Here is an 11853-nt window from a genome sequence, read left to right on the forward strand (position 1 = left end):
AGGTTCCAGACCAACTCGGCCTCTATGGATTGAAAACAATTCGGTATAGCCGGACATTTCAGGCGCTCTTGATGGTTCCCTCTAACAAAATATATGACAAGGTTGCTGAGTTGGGAAATGGAATATTTTAGTCCTTTAGATTTACCGCATGCTATCTAACATTCAGAAGTCTTATTAATCTCGGGTCGGAAGGAACTCTGACTGAACCTCCACAGCTCCAGAGTCATGCCCCAAAGTCAAGAGTACATTCATGAGTTTTTTTCCTGCTGCCAGGCAGAATTACCACTTATTGATAGTGCAAAAAAAGCTACATGATGTATGTATTTAAACAAAGAAACTAATGATACGATTAGTGGAACACAGTTACAGCGCCAGGACCAGGGTTGTCTGTAAGGAGTTTGTACATTCTCCCCACATCTGAGTGGATTTTACTCTGAACATCTCTGTTCAAATCATACAGGAGTGTAGGGTAATTGGATGGCACAGGCTCATGGGTCACAATAGCCTGTTACTGTGCTGCAAATCTAAGACGACCGCAATACAGAGGTAAAAAATCAATAATGTGGAGAAGTTAGTCTGTAAATGAGTCCCTGATTGAGTTTGTCGTTGAGGAGTCTGATAGTGGCAGCTGTTCCTGAACCTGGTGGTGGGAGTCTTGTGGCCCCGAGACCTCTTTCCTGATGGCAACAACGAGAACCAAGCGTGTGCTAGGTGGTGTGGATTGTTGATCGCTGCTGCCCTCCGACGGGCAGCGTTCCCCGTAGATTTTCTTGATGGTGGGGAGGGTTTGATGTCCTGGGCTGCGTCTATGACCTTTTGGAGGGCTTTATGCTCAGGGCTATTGGTGTCCCAATACCAGACCGTGATGCAGCCAGTCAGCACACTTTCCACTGCACCTCTATAGAAATTTATCAAGGTTTCTGGTGTCATACCAAACCTTCTGAGCCACGTTCCCTTTAATTTTTAGTAGTCAGCACGCACAAAAATCTTGTGTTGTGCATGTTTTTCCCTGTGACAAGTGTGCATTGAATGCTTGTGCAAATGTAAACTTGAAATGGTTTCCAGATAATTTTGGAACAGCCCATCTCTCATGGCTAATCAAACTGTATTGGCATGTTTTAATATGATTGACTATTTGTTTAACCATCTTATCAGTTAACAGAAACAGTTAGCCAAGAGAATATTTTCAATGAGTATGATTACTAGCAATCCCTAGGGGAGGATGGTTTTATTCAGAATTTTATAAATAATTTCAGGACTTTTGCTTTTTTAAAAAAAAAGTTTTTTACACTATGAACCATATTAACTAAAATACACACAAACGCTCCCCTCTTGAATATACACAGTGTCATTTTCTCCCCTTTTCTTCCCTCCCTCCTTCCCACCCCCTCATCAAAACAATTAAGCATTCAACATGTATAATAAACCCATTAAACAATCTCATCACACAATGAAAATAAACAAGAAAATTGTGTCATCTACTTTAACACACTTCGTCGTCTTTCATTCTATCATTTTTGAGCTCCACGGTAGGCACTTTGTTGTGTTCCATGTACAGTTCCCAAATTTTTTCAAATAGTGTGACTATTTTTTAAATTATGTTATTTTTTCCAATGGAATACATTTATTCATTTCCATGTACCATTGCTGTACTCTCAAGCTCTCTTCTGATTTCCAAGTTGACATTATACATTTTTTTGCTACAGCTAAGGCTATCATGATAAATCTTTTTTGCGCTTCATCCAGTTTGAGGCCCAATTCCTTACTTATATTACTTCAAAGAAAGATCTCTGGATTTTTTGGTATGTTGCTTTTTGTGATTTTATTTACTATCTGATTTAGATCTTCCCAAAATTTTTTTCACTTTCTCACATGCCCAAATTGCATGTACTGTTGTTCCCGTTTCCTTCTTACAGCGAAAATATCTATCTGATACTGTTGGATCCCATTTATTTAACTTTTGGGGCGTGATGTATAGCCTGTGTAACCAGTCATATTTTATGTGTAACCTCGTATTTATTGTATTTCTCATAGTTTCGGAGCATAGCTTTTCCAAGCTTTGAAAATCTTCCTCACTGTCCACAACGCCTCCAATCTTAGTGTCATCTGCAAACTTGCGTATCCAATTTACTACATTATCATCCAGATCATTGATATAGATGCCATACAACAAAAATCCCAGTACCAATCCCTGAGGCATACCACTAGTCACAGGCCTCCAGTTTGAGAAGCAATCAGCCACCACTACTTTCTAGATTCTCACCTCCTGTCATTGTGGAATCCATTTCACGACTTCAGCATGAATACCTAGTGTCTGAACCTTCCTGACCTTGTCAAAGGCCTTACTAAAGTCCATGTAGACAACATTCACAGCCTTTCCCACATCAACTTTCCTGGTAACATCCTCGAAAAAAACTTTTACTTCTTTTATTGATGGAGGCTTTGAAACGGCAATGAGAACTGTTCTTTTCCAGATTCTTTTTCTCAAGCACGGATTACGGTTATTCCCAAGAAGAACAGAGATCTGTTAAAAGTAGGGTCTTGTAGTCCACATTCAATAAGGAAATCGAACTATAAGATTGGAGCTAAATTTCTAGCTAATAGATTGGCTAATTATTTACTGGATTTGATTCATGTAGATCAGGCTGGTTTTGTTAAAAACCGGTACTCTGCGGATAACATTGTAAAGTTGATTTTTTTTATTAATACTTCTCGGGGGCAACCCAACCAACCTATGATAGTTGCTTTAGATGCTGAGATGGCTTTTGATAGAGGAAAAAAAAGTATAATTACTAATTTACATTATTTTAGGTAACTCGCACATTGATTTCCTTTGTGTGAAGGTTTCAAGATGTACACCCCCCACCCCTCCATACAAAATATTTTCCCTTATCAATCTTAAATGGCTTATCCATTTCTCTGAGACAAACTGATTTTGGGTTTGGGTTTGTTAGGCAGGGAAAATGTCCTCCCTGCATTATTTCTGATGTCTCAGGGTCATACAGAGTGAAACTGGAATTTGTTGTTTTGTGTTTCTGCAGCAAGGATCCACTTACCCCCAACCCCCTCCAAGGATCCCTCGCCCTGAGACCTACACGCCCCATGGACCCTCATTCCACAATCTCATTAACTCTCAGCCCAACCATTCCTGCCTCTCTCCCCCCTCTGTCCTGTTCCTCCATCTCATCGCCCTCTCCCTTCATCTCACCGTTCCCCCTCCTTCCCCCACCCCACCGTTTCCTCCCTCCCCACCTCACCATCGTGTCCCCCCTCCCTCTCCCCCCTCCTCACCGGCCTGTCTCCCCTTTCCCCACCCCCCCTCCATGTCACCCACCATGTCACCCTCCCTCTCCCCCACCATGTCACCATCCCCCCTCCCCATCCTGTCCCCTCTCCCTCGCCCGCCCCCCTCCTCCTCCTCCTCCTCCTCCCTGTCTCTCATGCCCCCGGGAGGTTGACTGTCCTCACCTACTCCCCGAGTATGGCACCATTGCCCTCACTTCATCCACCCACACCTACAGCCAACGTCACTTCCTGGAGACCAGCCGATCACGTGATGTGGCTGGGACGCGGACCGCGCGGACGCTCACGTGACGAGCCGCAAATCACGTGACGACGACGCCGCCTCGACAGTGCCCTTGCCGTCGCCATCTTGCTCGCCGCTCCTCAGCCATGTCCGCCGCCGTCCTCCGAGGGATCGCCCGCCTCGCCCCTGCCCTTCGGTTGGCAGCGCTCCCGCAGCGGGCCGGTATCGCGACCAAGCCTGCCCGCAGCCCGGTCAGCACCGTGGTGAGTACGGGGACGGCGGGGAACCCAATGCGGGTTCAGGTTGCAGGCCTGCGCAGGAGCTGGGGGGAGGGGGTGGGGCCTGGGGGACGCTCAGGGGACGAGGGGCCCCCAGGGGCTGGCGGGAGGGACCTGTCGGGGTAGGGGAGCGGGGGTTGGGGGGGCCTGGGTTCGGTGGGAGTAATCGAGGGGCCCCCAGGGGACTTGGGGGGGCCTTGAAGCTGGGGTTTGGCTGGGGGCCTCAGACCGCAGGGGACTGAGGAGGTGCCAGGGGGAATGAGGGGGTGCCAGGGGTCTGGGAGGCCGGGGGGGGTGCCAGGGGTCTGGGAGGCTGGGGGGGGGTGCTGGGGTTCTGGGAGCCCGGGGGGGGTGCTGGGAGCCCGGGGGGGGGGTGCTGGGGTTCTGGGAGCCCGGGGGGGGGGGGGGTGCTGGGGTTCTGGGAGCCAAGGGTATGAGGGTGTGCCAGGTGGCTGGGGGGGGGTCTCGGGACCCAGGGGGCGGAAGTGCTGGGTGTCTGGAAGCCAAGGGGACAAGGGGGTACCAAGGGGCTGGGGGGTCACTGAGCCCAGTGAGTGATGTCTGTGCTGTCGTGTTCTACGGTTCTCTCTGCCAGGTTCCCACTTCTCTGCCTCACTACGTCCTTTTTGGATTATTAGATTCATAAAACAGTTATAGACCCCTCGGCCTTCAATGTTGTGCTGACCTCTCTATTCCTTCCATCCATGGGCCTGTCAAAGGCTCCTAATGTTCCAGCCTCCACCACCATCCCCTGACAAGGCATTCTAGGCCCCCACAACTCTCCGTGTGTAAAAAAAAAAAAAAATTCTGATGTTAAAGGGGATATTTTGTGGATCCCATTAAGGCATACAGTCAACCTCGGGCAGGGACCACCAAGGGATTGATGGAGGAATATCTAGGTAAATTTAGCTTGTGGCCCTACCTCCCTCTTTCTCTCCCTCTCCTTCTGTAGCTTAAAATCTGCTTTCTCACTGATATCTCCCCTCCCTTCACTTTGTAGAAATGTCCTCTCGTGTTTGCTTCTCCTGCCCTGGGAAACAGGTGCTGGCCGTCCACCTTATTTATGCCTCTCAGAATCTTGATGACCTATTAAGTCTCCTCTCATCCTTTACTCCAAAGAGAAAAGCCCCAACTCGACTAACCTTGACTCATAAGACATTTTCCAATCCAGGCAACATCTGGTAAATCTCCTCTGCCCCCTCTCCACAGCTTCCACATCCTTCCTGTAATGAGGTGACCAGAACTGAACACAATATTCTTCCTGTGTTCTCACCAGACATCTGCAACATCACCTCATGACTCCTGAACTTGATCTCCTGTCTAATTAAGCCCACCTTGAGAGATGCATGGATTTGGACCCCAAGGCCCCTCTGTTCCTCCACACTGTTAAGATCCTACCATTAACTGTGTACTCTGCCTTCAGGTTTGACCTTCCAAAGTGCATCACTTCACACTTGTCCAGATTAACCTCCAACTGCCACTTTTATGCCCAACTCTGCATCCTATCTATATCCTGTTGTAAACTTCAGCTCCATCCACAACTCCTCCAACCTTCATGTCATCCACTAACACTGACCTATCCCTCCTTCTTCATCTAGATGATTTATAAAAATCTTCAAGAGCAGGGGCCCTAGAACAGATCCCTGTGAAACTCCACTAGTCACCACTAATCCATATATCCTGTCCCTCATGACTTTCTGAATGAGTCTGTCATGGGGTACCTTGTCAAGTGCCTTATTAAAATCCTCGTACACCATATCTGCCTACCGCCCTACCTTCATCAACTCAGTTCGGCACATGGGAGTGAGGTTGCTATTCAAATGAAAGTTGCAATGGTCTTCCTCTGAGCAGCTGGATGGGTGACAGGATAATGGGCATGTGGATTGTCGGGGCTTACCTCCGTTGGAACTGCCTGCTCATGGAGATGTCACCATACAGCAGCGGAGACCCTGGCCTCATTGCTCTCTGTGCGGGATTTTCACGCTCTCCCTCTGAGCACACGAGGTTGGCCTGGGTACTCTGGTTTCTTCAAGCACTGCAAAGTTATGTGGGCGGTGCGTTAATCATCTACCCTATACTGATAATCCGGAGGGAGTTGATGAGAAAATGGAGAGGATATAATGGGATCGGTGTAAATGAACAGTCAGTGTGGACTCTGGGCCAAAGGGCCTGTGTTGTATCTGCATCAAAAATAAGAGATCATTTGTTTGTATGTGAGAGGGAGGACATTTGGGCAGTAGATTTAGGACGGAGATGTAGAGGCTTTGGCTTTACCCAGAAGACAGTGAACTGTGGAATTCGCTGCCCATTGAAGCAGTGAAGATGATCTCAGTACATATACTTAAGATAAGGTGGGATAGATTTTTACATGGTAAGGGATATGGGGAAAAGGCAGGGAGGTGGAGATGAGCCCATCATCAAATCAGCCACGATCTCATTGAATGTTGGAACAGGCTCAATGGGCCAGATGGCCGACTCCTATATTTCTGATGTTTAAAGGGAATCTTGTGGGAATTTGTGGTTGAACGCTGGAACTTGCTGACATACAGGATGTTGTGGTCAGATTGTTAAAACACAGATATGCACACATATGGCATAGGATGCCGTGGGTGCTGTGTGGTTACTAATGGATTTCTTAAAGTGGTATGTGAGTTGGGGGGGTGGGAGATTGAGAACCTCTGATCTAGAAGGATAAGGAGATAATGTGAGTACCTGGGAGATAGATGGAAAGGTTGGCGTGGAAACAATGGGCTCATTTCAGTCCTGTGCAACTCTATGGCTGTCCCCACTCCTGATGTACTTGTCGTGTTTACTGTTTTCCCTTCCCAACCTGCTGCAGGAGTCCATCATTGGATTCAGCACCCTGACCATCGTGATGCTGCTCCCAGCGGGCTGGTTTCTCACCAACATTGAGAGCTTCAAGAAACAGGAGTGACGATCCGGGCCCGGAAGTGGAGCCCAAGTCAATCTCCTCTCATACACTCCGCTCAACCATGGACCTCATGAACCAACATTCCTCCTGTGGCCCTCTTACAAGTTGGCTGTTTCTGAATGCAATGTTAAATGCTTCCTTTTGCTGAATGGATGTTCATTAAATGAAATTTAAATGTCTGAAATTGAATGCAGTTTGTACTTGAATGAGCTCCTCGACACTAGTTCCAACTCTGATTTTCAAAGTGGATTTTTAAATTAAGGCACAGCACGGTAACAGGCCATTCCAGCTCATGAACCCATGCTGCCCAAATATCCCAGTTAACCTACAACCCCCATACGTTTTGAACGGTGGGAGGAAAATGGAGTTCCTGGATAACACCCATGCAGAACGCAGAAACTCCTAACAGTCAGTGCTGGATTCAAACCCAGATATGCAAATTTTCTGGTTGCTTGAGACTTGCTCTTACAAAGCCTAATACACCTGCATTAAGAATAAACAGTTTAAAAGACAAAACTACTACACTGAACAAACTTCACTTGGATGAATTTATAAATCTTACAGCATTTTACTGGTACTGTAACAGTGTTGTGCTAATGGGGACATGTGCCAGCCCAACATTCACAGGATGTAAATAGAGATCCTGAGGTTGGATACTGGGTAGATTCTGGGTTCTGAGTAATCAGCAATGGAACTTTTACTGGGAGATTCCAGTTTCACCAATGTTCTGCGTTATCTGTATCCATGCAGAAGAATAAGGACCAGTCTTCTACTGAATAGGTCCATGCTCCCACACCTCATGGTTCATTGAGTGAAACTAAAGATTTTAACTGATTCCTTGGCTGGCCAAACTGAGTGAGAGGTTTGCAGACACCCTGGGAGGTGTGACGGGGATGCCGCCAAGAGCCAAAATCAATTCTCACCTTTCCTCTTGTGTCCAATCAACACCTTTTGCCTGTTGGTCTGGACTCCTCCCCCTCCCATTCTTCACCTTTTGTCTGTTGGTCTGGACTCCTCCCCCTCCCATTCTTCACCTTTTGCCTGTTGGTCTGGACTCCTCCCCCTCCCATTCTTCACCTTTTGCCTGTTGGTCTGGACTCCTCCCCCTCCCATTCTTCACCTTTTCTCTCCCCAACCTTTATTCGGACACCTGCCTGCTTTTTAGTCAAAGGAGGGCTCAGGACCAAAATATCGGTGATATATCTTCACCTCCAAAGACCAGCTGAGCTCTTCCAGTTTCTCTGTGTTGTTTTAATGCCTCCTAATCTGCACAGGGGGTTGTGCCAAATATCGACATCTGAAGTTGATCCTGGATCTCAAGATGTGCCAGGTGTATCCTGGTGAAGGGAGGCCCTTCCTGTTGGAGGAATGGTGCTGAGGGAGGTGCAGGTTTTCAGTTGAAGTGTAGATTGTGGCCGTAAAGATCCCATGGTCATTTGACCAGAATGGAGATATCCTTGTCCGAACCAATGTTTTCAAAGAATGTGACTGAAAATAAAGTGAAATGCTGTAAGGTTTATAAATTCATCCAAGTGAAGTTTGTTCAGTGTAGTAGTTTTGTCTTTTAAACTGTTTATTCTTAATGCAGGTGTATTAGGCTTTGTAAGAGCAAGTCTCAAGCAACCAGAAAATTTGCATATCTGGCATCCACCAATGCCCATGGGTACCGGATCCCAGGGGTTTTTTTTTACTGTACCAGAATTCGAAGCTGATTAAGTGGTGGACTTTGATATCTGTCCAGCTCCACCATTTCATTTCATCCTTTGTGGTGTTTCAACAAAAGACTTTCAGATATCAAAGTCCACCATTTAATGATCCAGGTCATTACTGGACCATGTACATTGGCTGGAATATTTTGAATCTTCCCTGAGCAAATGCCTCTGGTTCCGACGCACCTTATGCCAGTGTATAGAACGATTCGTGACTTAAAAATGCCACCTCAAAATCATGGTTGTAATGGCTGTGTCTAAAATCGGAACCTTAAGGGCAAAGTCTTAACAGTGCCATCTTGCTTTGATGCAATCTCGTGCATGCCCTATTAGTTACCAGCAAAGTCTGTGCTCCCCCGCGGGGTCCATCCACCAGGCCCACTGCCGTCAGCTCTATACAGGCTTTAATGACCTGTTATAGGAGCTGACTGGTTTATTTCAAAATATCCAAAATTTAAACCTTTACTGGGTAATTTGGTATTAAAGTATTGTGATTTGCTTTTAACAGCATCAGCGGTAAGTGCCAGAATTTTTTTTTGGGGGTGGTGGGGGCGTGTTGTCTTATTCAAAAGGTATCACTGAAAGCCAACATTTTAGGTGGAAAACTCTGGGGGTGCCCGATACAGAGTTGATCTATACAATGGCATAGACGATAATCCATGCGCTTCCGATTGAAATTCCACCCATCTTAATTTGGATCCAGCCATGATTACCCATACCTGTAAATCACTGCTCCCTTGCATCCCCAGACTCAGATTCAATGTCAGGCATTGATGCCTTCGGCTCTCGACCTCCCCTGTGGAACAGCTCTCATCTCAGCTGTCCAGCTCCATCCTGTGGTATTTCAACAAAAGACTTTCAGATATCAAAATCCACCACTCTATCAGCTGTTGGATTCTAGTACAGTAAAAAAAACAGTATCCGGCACCCATGGCATTGGTGGATGCCAGATATGCAAATTTTCTGGTTGCTTGAGACTTGCTCTGACAAAGCCTAATACACCTGCATTAAGAATAAACTTCACTTGCATGAATTTATAAACCTTATAAGCATTTTACTTTATTTTCATTCTTTGAAAACATTTAACTGTCACTGCATCTGCAGGTTCCAACCCCCTGTTTTACACAACTTTATTCAAACAGCTGCTACGAGCAGAAGCCTGACCAAGGCCTCCACTGGCTGGATATTTGCTCCCATCTTCACCACAGGTCAACATGTCACTTCAGGAAACTTACGATTTTAAACATACAAACTTTTAACCTATTTTTAATATCTAAATTTATTTTCCTTGTTTTTTTTTTGCTAGTTGCTTGAATTGTGGATACCAGGGTTTTCAGAGATTCCACTCCTTTCCTCAAATCCCCTCTATTCCCCATCCCTTCACAAATCTTCCTGATGCTAAATGAAGTATCTTCCTCCGTTTCATTCCCCTACCTCCCCATCTCATTTCAAGCTGCCACGTAAAACGGGGCTAACTGGGTAATTTGACCAGTTAGCTCCCCAGTTAGCCGGCAGCTAGAAAGGGTCTGATCCAGTCAACCTCGTTGGAATCCAACCGGGTCCCTGACCTACCTCTGAGGGTGTCAGAACCCAGTTAAATTTACCTAGCTTACATCCACAGATGATTTGAACGGGAAAATGGCCAACCTGATTTTATTCCGGTGATGTCAGCACTTGTGTGTGTGCGTCACCAGGCAGCCAATGTCCGGCAGTACCTCCAGTGAATGTATGAAGCATCATCGCAGGGGTAGGATCCCCCTGTGATTTGAAAGGTGCTTCCAGCATCTTTGCCCTGGTTTCAGGAGGTCTACTAAGGGGCTGCTGTTTATAAAGGGGCTACTGAATTCCAAGCTTTCCGCTGCTGAGCCTCTTCACCTCCATTCCTTTAATGTGGACTTTCTCCTGACCACCATTCGCACTTCACCTAGACCCTCGACCTCCAACCCACTCAAAAGCACAAGTTACATTGATTCAAGATTATTGTCATGTAATAAAACAAGTAATATTACACAAATTTGCCTTTAGTCGATTAAGGCAGACAGATCTGGCATCAGCAGAAATTGCCGGGTGCCCCTCGCAGTCAGAGAAAGGCAAAAAAGTATACACCCCCACAGAGTCAACGAGTGTCCATGGATTTGCCTCCAGCGCTCCTGCAGCCCCCGCAGACTCCATCGGCAACCCGAGCTCCAGATCCGAACCTCCGACACGATTAGGAAGCCTTCAGTGTCCTCGGCATCGCCTCGCATCCTGGTTCCCCCTTAAGCCAGTATCCATCAATCCGCAGCCTGGTGTGAGTCCCTTGGCCACAGGCGCCAGGAACCTGCATGGTTTCCTCGTCTCGAGCAACCATTTTATTTTTTGATTGCCTCAAGGTTCCACCGCTCTTATCCTGAACCTATGGTTGTCTAGAACCAAGGACCAATCTGAGCGACAGCATCAAACCAACGGATAAAGTGAGTGCTTTTGTGGTTTGCTCCCCAACACTTTGTTTATCCCTGCAACATGAACCCACTCCTGAACATGTCTTGCAGATGATCACCGACCTCATTTGTTCAGCCTCTAAATCTCAAGTCAACTTTATTGTGATCAGATTGTACAAATACAACCTGACAAAACAGCATTCTCCGGTCCTATATATAAGACACATACAGACACAATACACATACAGGACAAATATTCGTCTATACAAATAAATAAATATTGTGAGGGTGAGCAGTTCCTTTGGTCGTTCAGCATTCTCACTGACTGTGGGAAGAAGGTGTTCCTCTGATCCTCCTGTATCTCTTCCCCGATGGGAGCAGCTGGAAGATGCCATGTGAGGTGCGGAAGGGGACCTCAACGATTTTGCGCGCCCTCTTCAGACAACGATCCTGGTAGATCTTGTCAATGGGGGGAGGGAGACTCCAATGATCCTCTCAGCTTATGGTCATGTGGATTGATCTCCAATCAATTTCTTTCTCGAAAGTGCTCCTGTAAAAGGTTAACATAATGGTGGCCGGTAGTCTCGCCCGCGTTAGACTTCTCAGGAAGTGTAGTTACTATTTAGCCTTCCTGACAAGTGAGGAGATGTTGAGTGTCCATGATAGGTCACGAGTTAAATGAACTCCAAGGAACTTGGTGTCTCCACTCTCTCCACCACAGAGTTGTTGATGTGTAGAGGAGGGTGGTCGTCCCTGGTCCTCCTGAAGACCCCGATTATCTCCTTCGTCTTGTCCACCTTGAGACTCGGGTTGTTCCTCTCGCACCAGATCACGAGATTTTCCGCCTCGTCTCTGTCGCTGAGGAGGACGAAGACGGTTACATCATCTGCAAACTCGATGACCCTGTTGGATCTGGACCGTTTGACGCCGTCGAGGTTCAGCGGCATGAACAGGAGCGGGTTGAGCCCACCGCCTCGTGGTCCACCCA

At 46.8% G+C, this 11853-nt stretch overlaps 1 protein-coding gene across 1 annotated transcript; it reads left to right on the plus strand.

The window, feature by feature from the left end:
• Positions 1–3603: 3603 nt before the first annotated feature.
• Positions 3604–6920, plus strand: cox8a (cytochrome c oxidase subunit 8A). The gene is made up of 2 exons (XM_069894237.1): positions 3604–3789; positions 6644–6920. Exons 1-2 carry the CDS (start codon positions 3673–3675, stop codon positions 6737–6739), a joined length of 213 nt encoding a protein of 70 aa, XP_069750338.1. The 5' UTR covers positions 3604–3672; the 3' UTR covers positions 6740–6920.
• Positions 6921–11853: the final 4933 nt, after the last annotated feature.

The sequence above is a fragment of the Narcine bancroftii genome, chromosome 8 (genome assembly GCF_036971445.1).
Source record: "Narcine bancroftii isolate sNarBan1 chromosome 8, sNarBan1.hap1, whole genome shotgun sequence".
Classification (NCBI taxonomy): domain Eukaryota; kingdom Metazoa; phylum Chordata; class Chondrichthyes; order Torpediniformes; family Narcinidae; genus Narcine; species Narcine bancroftii.

Bases quoted from the DNA above. Each gene is read 5' to 3' on its own strand.
- cox8a (XM_069894237.1), top strand. From the start codon at position 3,673: ATGTCCGCCGCCGTCCTCCGAGGGATCGCCCGCCTCGCCCCTGCCCTT. The intron at 3,790-6,643 runs GTGAGTACGGGG...AACCTGCTGCAG, and splicing joins GCAGCCCGGTCAGCACCGTG to GAGTCCATCATTGGATTCAG.